This window comes from Empidonax traillii, unplaced genomic scaffold, assembly GCF_003031625.1.
Source record: "Empidonax traillii isolate 1590-97213 ecotype Southwest subspecies unplaced genomic scaffold, ASM303162v1 scaffold321:size1084243, whole genome shotgun sequence".
Classification (NCBI taxonomy): domain Eukaryota; kingdom Metazoa; phylum Chordata; class Aves; order Passeriformes; family Tyrannidae; genus Empidonax; species Empidonax traillii.
Window position 1 is genome coordinate 250,031 of NW_020955514.1, and position 15,000 is coordinate 265,030.

The 15,000-nt window shown below is 39.4% G+C and overlaps 1 protein-coding gene across 16 annotated transcripts in view; it reads left to right on the top strand.

Annotated features, from left to right (window-relative positions):
• Positions 1-15,000, top strand: part of ADD1 (adducin 1) — a 63,953-nt gene that overhangs the window by 24,987 nt on the left and 23,966 nt on the right. For all 16 annotated transcript variants that reach the window (XM_027891405.1, XM_027891399.1, XM_027891400.1 and 13 more), the window contains exons 2-8: positions 6,982-7,194; positions 8,420-8,582; positions 9,671-9,822; positions 13,048-13,128; positions 13,532-13,681; positions 14,645-14,788; positions 14,933-15,000. The exon at positions 14,933-15,000 is cut by the window's right edge and continues 31 nt beyond it. In XM_027891405.1, the coding sequence (XP_027747206.1) occupies positions 7,000-7,194; positions 8,420-8,582; positions 9,671-9,822; positions 13,048-13,128; positions 13,532-13,681; positions 14,645-14,788; positions 14,933-15,000 (953 nt within the window). In that variant the 5' untranslated portion in view covers positions 6,982-6,999. The remainder of the gene's footprint in view (positions 1-6,981; positions 7,195-8,419; positions 8,583-9,670; positions 9,823-13,047; positions 13,129-13,531; positions 13,682-14,644; positions 14,789-14,932) is intronic.

Here is a 15,000-nt window from a genome sequence, read left to right on the forward strand (position 1 = left end):
GCAGCCACCCTTTAAATACTGGAGAAGTGTGATGAGGCCTCCCCCCAAGCATTTTCTACTCCAAGGAGAAAGGACTTAACTCCTTTAGCCTTTCCTTGTAGGGCAGGTTCTACAGTCTTTGGTCATCTTCATGGATCTCATTTTGACCCTTTCCAGTCAGTCTGTGTCATTTCTTGAGCTGTGGAGACCAGGACTGGGCACAGTACTCCAGGAGATGCCTGACAAGCACTTGGTAGGTTGGGATGGTCACATCTCCCATCTCTGCTAGTGATGCCCTGTGGTGCATCCCAGCATCTGATTTGCCTTCATTGCTGCAGCTCACTGGGCTGGATCTCTTGTTTCAGTGTTTTAGAGAAGGTGAAAGTAGGAAAAGTAGAAAAATAGACTTGGTCTGTTTTTTTCCCTTGTTTTCTAACACAGTTTGTTTCTTAAACTGTCATCACAGACACTAAAGCTTGATATTGCAAATATAAAATGCAATAGTTTTGGTCAGATAAACTTACTGTTGGTTTTCTCTAAATTTCAGAGTCCAATATTTTGCAGCATCTCTCTTAATAAGCAATGCCTGCATTCAGTACAAGATAAATAACTGTTCTTATTCGTGAAATAGTCTTTTCCTGTTTGAAAACAAAGAGCAGAGGAAATTCTGAAGATGTATGAGCTGGGAACATTTGCTAAAAAATAATATAATTGTTCCTGATATTAAGTACACTGTCTAGTAAGTAGTACAGTCATGATTTACTTTCTTTATTCTTAGACTTCCTAAGATAATGCCAGCTTTTCCTTTTAAAAGTTCAGTAGGAAACATTTGAAATGGCAAGAACAAATCCAGTGTCATCGGTGCCAAAATGCTCTCACTGGAGATGATGGCAATTGTAGTGCAAGTCGGAAATAATTTCCCTGTTACTAAGTTATATTATTTTTTTTAAGGAGGATGTTTGGCAAGTATTATACTAAAATAAATTGGAAAAAGTACAGAAAGGGTCAGAACATTGAGTGAAGTGCTAACAGTGCAAATTATAATTTTTTTTGCGGACACCAAGTGATAATGAAACCTTATTTTCTGTGGAGGGACATTCTGCTTCCTTGCATGTCCCCACCAACTCAGTTTTCACACTAACTCGGGCTGTTTGCAGTGGTTCACTTACCTCTTGGGTTTCTTGCTGCCCCACCCCAACGCTGCCCTTTCTCTTCCTTTTCCTCCCTCCTGTCACCTCATGACTTCCCCATGCAATAATTTCAGCTCTGTAGCTCTCTGCAGTCCCCTGACTCTCCTTCCTGGGCCATAAAATTACTCTTTTTCAGTTTTTCCCGTGTCCTGTTCTGTTTGCATCCCAAATGGAGCTCTCTTCCCTCTTGCCATCACACTGCCTGACTTAGCACTTGCAGATTTTTAGGTAACTTCTGCTCCTCAAAGACTCTTGCTTGCCCAACAGGAAAGAGAACAAGTTATTTTGGTTTGCTGCCTCCTCGTCCCTTCCCCAGTAACTTCTTGTCAAATCTGTTTTCACCTCTGTTAGACTTAGTGATATAGTTCTGTGTGAGAGGAGAGAACCTGCTGAAAGAACTGTCAGGAAAAAAAGTGGATACAAAGCAAATCACTACATTGTTGTCAGAATAGGTCCCAAAAGCGCCCCGTTCTGGAACGGTGTGTCCCGATCTTTGTTGCTGGTGACTGGGATTGTATCAGCAGCTGAGAATTTTGCTGCTCACTTGCTTTGCAGATTTGGCTCTGGGTGCCATTACAGGTGTTTTGCTCCTTTGTTATTTTTTACAGAGGAACTCTAAGCTACCAGGAAGAGAGCAGGTTTAATTTTCTTTTTTCTTCTCTGAAATGACTTGATTTTGTAAGGTTTTGATCAGATATCTCTCCTGAACTTAAAAAAACCCCCTAAACTGTAGTGTGGCTTTTTTTCTTTTTTACACGTGCTGTCTTGTGAATTGGCACCATGTTTTAAATTTTTTAGAAGTCTCTCAGGTTCCCTCGTCACAACCTTCTTCCTGCTTCTCAGGGTGTATTTGTGTTCTGAGTTGGCCTCAGCAGACTCAAAGCTGTGTTGGTGTGGAGAGCTGTGCTCATCCTGCAGTGGCAGAGCCTTTAGGTCAAATTCCATTGACTGCAGCCCTAGGAAAAAACAATTTCCTCAGGGTGTGGAGGAGCAAAAAATAACCCATTACAGCTTATTACAAAACAAAGCCAACCTTTAAATGATTGCAAAACTTCTTTTTTTTTTTTTTTTTTTTTCAAGAAATGTAGTTAGCTGATCTCTGCTGGTGGACATGTGAGATATTTTACATCTTCCCAAAGTTCATATAATGATCACATATTCATGATGATGGTTCAGTGAGAACCATTGAACCTATAAGCTACTAGAGGCATCAGTACTTAGATCTGCCACAACATCCATGTATCAAAATTATTTTAATATTAAAGTTTTGAGTATATTTATTAACTACAGAAAAATCCCAGCCCAAATCCAATTTTTTTAAAAAAATATATATAATTTTTCATATGTAAGGGTGGGTTTTTATGTGCCCTTAAGTTACTGTTGATTCTTATTGGGTATTATTCACTGTTTTACCTGTTTAAATTTCTTTGACTACATGTGCATCATCTGAGTACTGAGAAATGCAAGTTGTTTTAAAAAACTGAATTTTCTTCTTTCTGATAGATAATGTTAAAAATTTTATGGCATTTATGTTCTAAAATTTTATTCTTTTTTTGTTTTAAACTTAACTGTGACACCACTCAGTAACATTCTTCTTAATGCAAGTGTTGGGTTAGAAGAGTGTGGGGAAGAAGAACAATTTGAATGATGAAACTAACCTGAAATGTTAAAACCAATTTCATAATTTTTTCTTGTAAACAGCGCTCAGTATCTGTCAACGAGCTATATATTTTGTCAAGCTGTTTTCCTGAATGTATTTCGCAAACAACCTGTTTACAGCAATTGCTACAGAGCCATCCACATCCCCCGTGTGATAAATACACCGTGTTTTGGGCACGTGGTGTGACTCTGGGGATGGTTCTGTGCAGGGCCACGAGCTGGACGCGATGATCCTTGGGGTTCCCTCCCAGCTCAGCACGTTCTGTGACTCTGAGCTGGCTGGTGGCTCTCTGGAGTGCTGGTCCATCGACCACCACACTGTTTGTATTACACACTTGTCAGCAGAGTGGATGTCTTTGCTTCTCTTACGAGAAGGTGCTGTTTGGATTTGGTCACAGATGCTTATTTTGCTTTGCCCCCCATAGTAATAGATGCTGCTCCCTCTGCCTGCCTGTATTTGACAATAACTGCTTCTGACAGGAGGGCTTTTTGTGCGCTTGGGTTTTCCAGCCACAGCTTTTTCAGTTAAGGGTGTGGCTTTTTCTGACACAGTTTTGTTAGAACTGGCTCTTGCATAAAAACACTTATCATGGCAGAAAGTCCTTTGGCATTGCAGCTTATCTTACATGGGGGCTGCAGTGCAGTACCTCAGAAAGAAACTGTCTGTGCTGGAGTGTTGTGGGTGTGAAGACAGTCTTCATTTTTTTATTTTTTTCCCTGCCTTGGCAGCCTGTTGTGATTTTCAGTGTGACCTTCCAGTTTGTAGAGCCGTTGGCTGGTCCCCAGTGTGCGTTCAGCTTCACTGTTCACATTCCTTTTATTTATTTATCCGTATCCATATGACTGAAGCTCTTACTGGAGAGTTCATCCTGCCTTACTCCCAAAAGGTTTCTCAAGGAAACTCATAAATAAATTTCAGTGGCTTGTGCAAAATGTTGTCAAGCACATCTGCTTCTAATTCAGAAGTCAATACCTTTAACATGTGTACCCGAGAGCCATTAAACCAAACAATTACAGTTATCTTAAAACAGTTAATTACTGGACCTTGGTGTGGGGATGCTATTAATTTTGGGTATCTGCAAAACTGAGGTATGAAACTGATATTAATCTCAGATATAAAATGATCACTTAATGTTAAACACTGCAGTGGCAATAATTTCACATGAAAATCATAGTGGTGAAGCTTCCCAGGACCTTCCTGAATGCCATCTTATACTTGAGTGGAGGAGTAATGCAACTTTGGCAAGATGCTGTGACCCCACTTCAGTGTGGCCTGTTAGGGACCAGCTTCTTTGCAGTGTGAGTAAGAAACAGTGAGGTGATTATGCGTGTCATTCATTTGGAAATAGCGCTTGGTGCTCTGAAAGGAAAATGGAATTAGTGTAAATAATTAAATGCACGATTGTGTTTGCAGACGTGTGTGCAGTTTAATTTAGATAAGACTGTGCATGCACAAACTCAACATGACAGTCTGAAAATCGAGTGCCTCAGCAGGCAGGAGAGGCTGCTGTTCCTTGCTGGTGCTGAGCCTGAACTTCATGGTTTTCCACTGCTTGGCTTTAAACTAAAGACACATTTGGGGCTCTGCTCAGCAGAATGCAGGATAAATTCTGAACTACTTGAGTGGCTCAGTTTGTCTTTATTGCTGGTCTTGCCCTGTGTTTGTTCTGAAACTCCTTGATTTTTTGTGATAAGCAGAGGCTGGTGAAGCTGTTACTGTAAGAGAGTAAGACATGTTTGGACCTGCAAACTATCGATTTTCAATAAAATCCTGGACACAGGGGAGTCAGTAGGTCTGACAGAGCTCACAAGAGGGGTTGTGAAGTGTGTTAGTGGGCCTTCAAAAGCGTTTTTGAAGTAGGAAATGGCAGATGGTGCAGGCTGGAGGTTGTGAGGAGGAAGAGAAATTAGAAGGGGTGTGTTAGGCATCTGAAGCTGCCAAAGAAGAAGTGTCTGCTTTGCTATAATATAACTTCACTTGCTTAAAACTTTCTAGTTCTAACACCTTAAAAGGTTTTCCTTGTGGATAAAAACATTCTTATTTCTTCCTGGGTGAAGGAAAGCTAGTAATAAAAAATGAAGATGTGTATGTGAGCCTACTTTAGAGGGAAAAAAGAAAAGCAATCAACCATGATGTTTAAAGCCTAAACTTTAAAATAAAATACTTTAAACTGCAGAGGTGTCTTTGTGTGTTTATTTAGTAACTCAGTGGGTGGAAATCACTGAGCATCTAAAACTGGAGTGTCTTAAGTGCTCACACAGATTATCATAGTAGTATCCTCTTCTGCAGAGTCAAGGCAAAGACTTTTATTTTGCTCATTGTGTTCAGCTATCTCAGTTCGGTGGTTTGTTCATGCTGAAATAAGAAACAAGTTGAATTTTGAAGCTTATTAAAGAGAATGAGATCTCCTAGTTCTGGGGTCCTGAAGTAGATAATTTTCTTTATCGCCACGGTTTTGTTTCAAAATAATGTATGTAAACTTGCCTTTTTTGTGTGCATCCACATCTGAATGGTTTTAGCTAATAAATATGGAAATAAATCACTGAACCAGTTAAAATCCACAAGCAAGTACAGTTTAAGACGAGTCCCTAAGAAAAATCCAAAAATAGTAGAAGAATAGAGATGTGTATCAGAATTTACTAGTTATGACATGTAGAAGATTAATGGTTACTTAAATGAAGATATATACAGTCTGTCCTACTGCATAGCAAAAAGAATTGCAATGGCTTGATAATATCAACACATTTTAATGGTATTAATCCTTCAAAAAACTTCAGATGTGTAACAAAACTGATTCTTTAAATGGGGCTTCTCCTTACAGTGTAAACCCCAAATCAAAATCAGTGTTAATGAAATTAGTTTCACCTTCCTGGCACAGGGAGCTCGATTCCTCTATTTTGTTCTCTTTCTTTAGTCTTCCACCTCCAGGAAAAGACCTACGAGCTTTTCTCAGCTCATTTTCTTAATGAAGTTGCTAAATGTTATGATGGCAAGTGGTTTTCAGCCTTGCTTATTTTGTGTGTAATGTAAATAATTGCAGTTTGCTGAACTAACAAGCCATTCGGAGTTAAATATTCCTGCTGCAGCTCGGTGAAATACAACCTGTGTTAGTGACATTTGTTTAGTCATGGACAATATGCAAAGAAAACCAAACTTTACTGCAAAAGCCTATTTTTAGTTTGATGTGTCAGATGACCGGGAATCGGAGGTTTGAGCCTCAAAGTGTTGCAAGGGCGGCTTTATTGAACCAGTTGCTTGTTGGTGGAAGGCTCCAAAAAATCTGAAAAGGATTTTGGAACGAAGGTTGTAATACCGTGCCCAGAAAAGTGGGATAATGTTACGCGAAGGGATTGGTGTGAGTGGAAGAGGGAGGTGTGTCTGAGCAGCACCAGCTGAGCTCTCAGCCTCTCCAGCAGATACACGCGAGGTGCTGACTGGAACAGGCAAAACTGAAACGAGCCTGGCCAGGGCGTGGGGGCTGTGAGTGCCTGTGCTTTCCACATCCCAAAAGCCACATGCTAACGTAGTGACGGGCGTGTTGCTGAATGGTCCGAAAATAAATGGAAAAAGCAACACCCTGCAGAGTCAGTATTTGTGAGTGTGTTGAGTCTGAGCGTGTTTTGGTTGGGTTGACTTTCCATATTAATGAACGTTTGTAACATCCAAACTTCTGTAACTACTCAAATTCTGATTTCTGCAAGGTTCTTTTTGTTATGTCTGCTTAACATTTTAAGAAAAAAAAAAAAACAGATAAGCAAAAAAGCCCCAAAACTAGTGAGATTAAAACTTAAGTGTCTTGGACTTCTGTCATTGTCCCTGAGAAGGTTTGAAGGATTTCCTTTCTTCTGCAAATCAGGCTGTTTAGACAACTTAAAGATCTGGAGATAGTTTAAATGGGAGCTTTTGCATTAGTTTTGTGTTGCATAAGTAGACTTCTCATAAATATTAGCCTCCTTGTCTCATCTTATATATTAAAATCTTTTTTCCTACTCCAGAATATTGCTGACCAGTTGCACAGACAGTTTGTGTTTGGGAAGCCGTGCTGATTTTAGGTGGATTTGAACTGTTAGTCTTGAACAAGAAACACATACGTAATTCTAAAATCAAGGAAGCGAGGAAATAATGATTCCTTTTTTCTGTCCCTCTTCACAGGTACCTTAAAACTGTGCTATGAATGGTGATTCTGGTGTGGGGGTGGTGACTTCACCACCTCCAACAACAGCCCCTCACAAAGAGAGGTATTTCGATCGAGTTGATGAAAATAATCCAGAATATTTGAGAGAGAGGAACATGGCACCTGACCTTCGGCAGGATTTTAACATGATGGAACAGAAGAAGAGAGTCTCCATGATTCTTCAAAGCCCAGTAAGAAAAGAAAATGCTCCATCTTGGAAGTGATAAACTTAATGTCTCTAATGTCTGTGGTATCTTAGATCCATTTGTTCTTTCCTCTGGTTGGCTTTTCCTGATTTTTTTTCCTCATGCTCTCTGGTTGGATTTTTGCTGTCTACTCATGAAGCAGCTCCTCAGTCTTGCTTTCAGAATTCTCTGTATAGTCATCAACATTCTTTTCATATTTTCCACCCAGTCCTTGCAAGACATTTTTTCACTTGTTTTCGTGTCTTCATTTGAATGTTTAAATGTAACACTTTTGAGAGTAGCTTATACAAGGCAGCTCTGTCCTGTACTTTGTTTTTCATGTGTGATTCAGACATAGGCAATATTTTTATATATCTCTTTCTGAAAAGGTGCACAGTAATGAACTGTGAAAGACTGACATTTAATATTGAAGATGTTCCCCTGGGGAGACAGTACACCAAACAAAATTTCTCTCATAACATTTGTTCCTTTTGTAATAACTGGTGGGTGACTTTAGATACAAAACATTTCCTGTTATAATTTTATTCAGAATAGAGATGTAGTGGTATATTTACAGGGTGTTTTTTTTTTTAAGTCAACCCATTTTACTGATGAAAATAATAATAAGTCACTTAATTAAAAATTATAATAATTTAATGGTAGGTACTTCTCATTTGGTACAAAACCACTGTTCTTGTCAAGAGCAGGAGCTGTCAGCAATAATAAAAAAATCTTGTTTTCTTTCTTTTAAAGATAAATAAAAAAATCAAGAAAAAACAACCAGGACAAATGTAAACAACCCCTTGTTCAAACATGTTTTAAAACTTCAACAACCATTGCTTTCTGTGTTCCTGAATGCCCTCTTGGCTCTTAGTTCCCTGGGAGCCATGCTGAAAAATTTCCTTTTCTTTTCCTTTCACGTTTTGTGTTCAAGCCGACTGTACATTCTTCTCCTTCCAGAAATTCATATTAGTAGGTTCAGTGAGTTTTGGTGTTATTTGAAGAGAGAATGCTGGAATTTCCATTAAAGAAAAAACCCCAAGTGACTCATATAATTGGCACCTGAAGAGAGCAGCATTTTCGAGTTACAGTCTGTACCCAGTGACTCTGCCCTGAGGGGTTTATCAGAAGAGGTGTAGGATGGTTCCATCGCAGTGCTAGAAAAAAGCAGTGCATGAAGGGTTGAAGTTCATCTGAACGTGCATGACAACATGCGATGTCTTGTCGCTAGGCCTTCTGTGAAGAACTGGAATCCATGATCCAGGAGCAGTTCAAGAAGGGGAAGAACCCCACAGGTTTATTGGCGTTACAGCAGATTGCGGATTTCATGACGACGCACGTGCCGAATGTCTACCCTGCAGCGCCTCAAGGCGGGATGGCTGCGCTGAACATGAGTGAGTGCAGCCAGCACAGCTGAATTCCTTTCTTTTTTACTTTTTCTTTAAATAAAAAGTACTGTGGAGTTCGGATGCTGTCCTGTTCTGCTCACGGGAACCTGGCAAACATGAAATGAATTGATTAGTTTCTAAATGCCACAGTGGTGTGCGGTGTGATTTGTGTGTATAATTTATATCAAAAGCTACTTCAAGTGTGATATCTTAATTGAAAATTAAGCCTGATAAGTCAGTGCTAGTGAAAAATTTAAAGATTTAAATATTGCTAATTACCCCATGGTTTGTCTACAGGAAAATGAAATGCTCGTTAGTAGTCTGGTAACAGTGAAGGTCTTTAGAAACTAATTATTTTTGCCATTGAAATACTGTTTGCAGCTTTCTCCTGTGAAGTGAAGCTTTAGACAAGAACCATCAGCAAGCAAAACAAAGAAGGAAACAAAACCCAGAATGTGCGAATGCATGTACACACAGGTTTTGTGTCCAGATAACAGAAATCCTTGCCTGTGCTCCAAAGTAAATCTTTAGTTTAGACTGTAGCATGGCCTGGTTCTGCTTTATCACAGTTACTTTTAACCACATTTCTAATTGCACTGTGACTAGAACTACGGTATTTGTATTATTTACCATAATCTTCCTCTCTTTAGCTTGTACCTAATTATTCCTAATTAAGCAAACCTGTGTGCATCTTTTTAGATGTGGTATTCTCCTTGTCAGGAATACCCAATCATGTATCTCGAAAGGTGGAATATTTGGGGTCACACTTTTCTGTTAACAATGAAGATGTATTTTACAATCAATCATTAGTTTGAGAGAGGAAAAAAATAATTTTGCTAAGGAGTGCACTGTCACCTTAGCACTAATTAATAGAGGGAAGGAGACAAATGCTGCATCTGCCAAAGCTGAATAACCCTCCCCAAGACTGTCATTATATTTGTGTAATGTAAATTATTACGTGGTAGTAATGAAAATTTGTTATCTGTTTCTTAGGTTAATATGCTGATATAAACTAGTACAGGGCATGTTGTTAGGTTTGAACTGATGCTGACTGCAACTCCCCTGGTGCTTTTTTTACCCCTTCTCCTTTCCAGGTCTTGGCATGGTAACACCAGTGAATGATCTGAGAGGGTCGGATTCCATCGCTTATGAAAAAGGGGAGAAGTTGTTACGATGTAAATTGGCAGCTTTCTACAGATTAGCAGATCTCTTTGGCTGGTCTCAGCTTATTTACAATCATATAACAGTGAGTATTGAATCAACAGATAACCAATTGTTTTCACATACAAGAGGAGTGCTTCCCTCCGCTGTCATTCTCTCTTTGTGTGCAAGAGGAGCAAAGTGGCATTGAAAGCAGTATAATAGTGAAGAGATTTGTCTTTGCATCTCAAGAGTAAGAGCTGGAACAGCTTGGATGTCAGCTCCCACAGCCAGAATAGAGTCTTAAGAGAGTGTACATGAAACTTCTTGTGATGAAATTAAGATTCTTGAAAGACTCAGTCTTTTAGTATCTTAAATGCTTTAAACAATTGTATTTACTGTTCTGCAAGGTCATTTCTTAGTTTACTTGCTTTTCTTGCCAAATACTAAAATATCTTCTTAGTCACTCAGTTGAGTTTTATAATTCAAGGTACCAACCTTTTTGAAAAAGAAGCCGTAGTAGTTCTGAACACGAGGGAGATACTTGGCTTAATGCAGCGTGCCAGCAATGTTCCTTGTGCCTGAATAATCATTGGCATCCATAAAAATAATGACAAGGAGGTCAAATCAAGGAGGTTTTATATGCCAGTAGAATGATCAACATGAGACTCATGAGTAAAGTCACAGCTGTGGTGTGCAGCCCAGTCAATTGTTGTCCTAACAGAGCCGAATTGTTTGGTTTTTTCTACGTAGTAGAGGTTGTCCTTTATGTATTTTCAGTTCTTCTACTTGCAGTCGGAATGAAACGTGGTAATCTTATTATTACTGCTTTTTGAGATTTCAAAGCTTGTTATTTGTGAACAGATGAAGCTGATAAATGATTCGTGTGGGCACAGGATCAAGGCAGTGTTGGTGAGATCGTTTGGTTCCTTTTGTAAGGGAACATATCCAGCATAATGGTTCTTGTAAACAACGCTGTGCCACCCACGGGTTGTTCATACGTGACAGGACGATTGATTTTGTAGAAGGGACATTAATGCAGTGAAAAGATTACTAGGCAGGCAGGTTTGGAGATGGCTTTCTGGTGTAAAGTTCAGCCCTGGGAACGTTTGTGTGTTCAGACAAAAAGACAAATGTGGTGAAGAGCGCCGTGCCTGGGGAAGAGGTTGAGACCAGGGCGTGTGATTGGGGGGAATGCCTCGAGTTTGTTCTCTTTGGGCCAGGAGCACAAGGAAGATGCCAGTAGAGGTGATACCAGCTGAGCTGGAAGACAGTCAAACCACTTGGAATGTGAGATTCTGAAAGTGGTTTAGACTGTTTTGAATGGCAGAAGTCCTGCAAAACTCTTAGTTTGTCAGCAGCCAGTCCCAAGTCATAATGCTCCTCCAGTAAACAGCGTTCTGAAAGGTGACTGATGGATAATAATTTATCTTCAGAAGCTGATATAGAACATGGTTATAATATTTACAAAACAATCTTGTTCATGCATTAAGCAATTTTAAGGCACTCCTTTGGAATGTGGTGAACGCCTACCACTTCATGCAGAGCTGGAGTTTGACTCCAGGTTTTCATTTTCAGTGGATGCTCTAATTACTGGATGATTGCATTCGAGTTAAAAGCTGCCAGTACACTTCTGAATTAAGAGAAAAGATACAACAGCCTTCTGTGAGGGTCATAAGCCTGTGTGTTAGAGGAGAAAGGAATTGTGAGGATGTGAGAGTGTATGCCAGTATGGGAATATCAGGGAGGTGGGTGGAGTAGCACTGCTTTTCTGGATCTTTATCAATCACTGACAGTTGCTGTGTGTGGAATTGTTCAGACTGGTGCACTCCTGATGCAGAAGCAGAATTACAGAGCATCAAAAGCTTTCATGTCAAGTATAATAATGTAGAGTAAGCTTGAGTACCTCCAGGGTTTTCATGTCAAGTACAGTAATGTAGAGTAAACTTGGCTACCTCCAGGGTCAGGCAGAATTTGAGATAACAGATTTACAGAAGGTGCACATCATTTACCAGGTCTTGGTTTGCTTTGAGGGCGTGAGCTGTTTATTGGGTCTGATCCTAAAACAAGGTGGTTTGTGAGTCTTGTTGCTTGTTTGTCGTGCATTTGAGCTTTCTTATTAGCTTTTGGGGTGCTTTGAATAATACCTGTTCTTTGTCCTGTGTAAACAAGTAAGAGATTTTCTAGATCATTTACACTTCTGTAATGGAGAACGATTTTGGTGATTCATAAAGGTACAGTTTAACTTCAGCTGACTGGTTCAGTTTAAGGCTCTTATGCTGTAGCATGTTCCCAGCTGACTGTAAAGGAAACTAGATCTGTACTAAGGAGCTTCTGAATGACTGATCAACTACTTGTTTTAGAATTGTTTTTCCCTGCAAAATAATGATATCAAAGTATATATGAATTTAATGATGCAAGTAATAGAAGACATGAGGTAATAGGAGCATAAAGTAGGTGCATCTCAGGAAAATGCAAAACTCATAAATAACATTTAATTAAAAAAACCCAAGCAACAAACAAACAAACAAAAAACCCAAAACCATAACACAAACCACCCAAACCCAAAAACTGGGTTGACTCATGGTGAAGCAGGGAGTTGTCTCACATGTCCAGTAAAAGATATGAAGCCTTTTAATTCTCCATTGAGAGACACCCAAACTACCTAGATGTTCTGCACTTTTCAGTTTAGAGACTTTTAAGGGATGCATCCCAAGATGTGAATGCTTTGAAGCCAAAATGATTTTGTATTATAAACTCCTGATTGTGTGAATGAGACAGGAGAACAAAAACATAAGTGAAGGTTGGGATGCTTGGTAGAAAATCTGCAAGTACTGGTGTATTGCTCACAGATGTCTCACAGGAACCAGCATCAGTGATGAAACTCTGCTCAGCATCAAGACATTTTAAATCTGTGGGACCAGTTCTGGCATTTCCTCACACACTTCTATTTCATGCCTTATGTCTCACTAGGGTAGAAATACAGTTGGAGTGCAAACTCATTCCACTAAAAAAAGTAACTTTTTCCCCCATTTCTCCCAGTATTGTTCCTTTTATCCATAGCAGGTGAGTTTTCACCTATCACAGGCTAAAAGGGTTTACTAAATTCCACCAATCTGAAGGACTCTGGCACATACCTCCCATCTGGTTTTGTTCAACATGAGTTAATTAGCTGTGCTCTTGATTATCTGGTGTAGCACACATGAGTCACATTGCATATGTTACAGGCATGCTTGTCCATACCATACTCAGGAAGTGAGAGTGGTTTGGGACCTTCTTGTATGCTTTAGTAAAATGTTCTTGGTAACTCTTTCTCTGGTTTTGTCCTCAGGCCAGAGTAAATTCTGAGCAAGAGCACTTCCTCATTGTACCTTTTGGACTCCTCTACAGTGAAGTCACTGCATCTAGTCTGGTAAGCAATTACTGATTTTCATAGCTGTAAAATATTCATATATATATTAGTGTATATGTCTGTATGTATATCACTGTTGAAATTTTATCCTAGAGAATATTTTACTCGTGTGTCACATGTTTAGGATAGTTTTACTGAACATGGTTCTGGTACAGCTGAGGTATCTCAGATTTCTTTGCCCATGTTCACCACCAGGTGTCCTCCCATTGAGCTGCCCTGTAAAGAGCCAGGTCATTTGGACCGTGGATCACCTCACGCCCTTGAAAGCTGCTGCCTGTTGGGTCAGGCTTGTCTGAAATTCGATGATGACTCATGGTTTTAGAGCTTCAGCAGTAGATGCTGAATTAAATCAGATTTTTGTGAGTATTGATTCATTCCTGTAAATAATTCTTTTCATTCCCAGGTTAAAATCAATATTCAAGGAGATGTAGTTGATCGTGGAAGCACCAACTTGGGAGTAAACCAGGCTGGTTTTACCTTGCACTCTGCAATTTATGCAGCTCGACCCGACGTCAAATGCATCGTCCATATCCACACGCCCGCAGGAGCAGCGGTGAGCACCTCCTGCTTTGGCTTCAGTCCTGTTCCCCCACTTCTCCCAGCTGGAAAATAGCTGGGTCCCATTAATCAGAGGTTTGCTTTCTTTTGAAGGGCAGAAAGCCTTTAAGTCTGTCTTCAAATACGTGGTTCTGTTTGAATCAGTCAGATCCTCCCCACTTGCAGGTTATTTGTTTAACCTGAGTGCTTAGACAGTAAACTGAGCTCTAGGATTGGAAAAAATATATTTCATATGTGACTTTTACCACAAAAGACCAGATCTTTTGACAGTGAGTCATAAAAGCTGTAGCATATTTTGTTGGGTTTGTAAAGCACAGTTTATCAAGGTTTTCTGAAATATTTGAAACTTTTCCAATATCTCTCATTGAAGCAATTGGTTACAAATCAGTTTTGTCTCCTTGGAATGTTTTGAGAGAGTGACTCTTTCAGAGTTCACAGATTTTTTTAATTAATTGATTAATCACACTAATACAACCATTTTTAAGGGTAAATGATCAAATTCCTAAAATTGTGAATTATGGAATAGACTTTTTAAAAATATTCTTTATCTGCAGTGCTGCAAAATTATCTGTGTCACAGTTCATCGCTAAAGTTCTTTTGACAGGGAGGCAGGAGGGGGAAAAAACTGAGTGGATTGAAAGGAATGAAGAATGCAGTTGATTTTGGGGTTTGGTTTGTTTTGTGGTTTTTTTTTTCAATTTTTCTGAGTCTTTTTGTATTGGTATTGCTGTCATGTAAAAGCAGTCAGACCTAAGGTCAACATGACTTATATGCAGTCCAAAAGTTATCATAAACAGAGGCTTTAGGGATAGTGTCTAAGACCACTATGTATGTACCTGTAGAGATAGAGTCATATAATATATAAAAATATATTATTTTTATTGTCATTCTCATATTAGTCTGGTTGTCCATTTTTTCTGTTGTGAGAAGTTAAGTCAGTTGTTTTAATATTTCTCAGGTTTCTGCAATGAAATGTGGTCTCTTGCCAATTTCACCTGAAGCACTTTCTCTGGGGGAAGTAGCTTACCATGACTACCATGGCATTTTAGTGGACGATGAAGAAAAGGTGGTTATTCAGAAAAATTTGGGGCCTAAAAGCAAGGTCAGTATTTACACCTAGAATTGAAGAAAAGGGGAAGGGGGGAAGGTGTGTGTGAGAGGTATGTTCTTTAATCAAGAGCAAATGCTCTTTAACCAAGAAAGTTCTTTCCTTACTGCTGTTAACTTTCTTTCTATGTCTCTCTAGGTCCTTATTCTCAGAAACCATGGCTTAGTATCAGTTGGAGAGACTGTTGAGGAGGCTTTCTACTATAT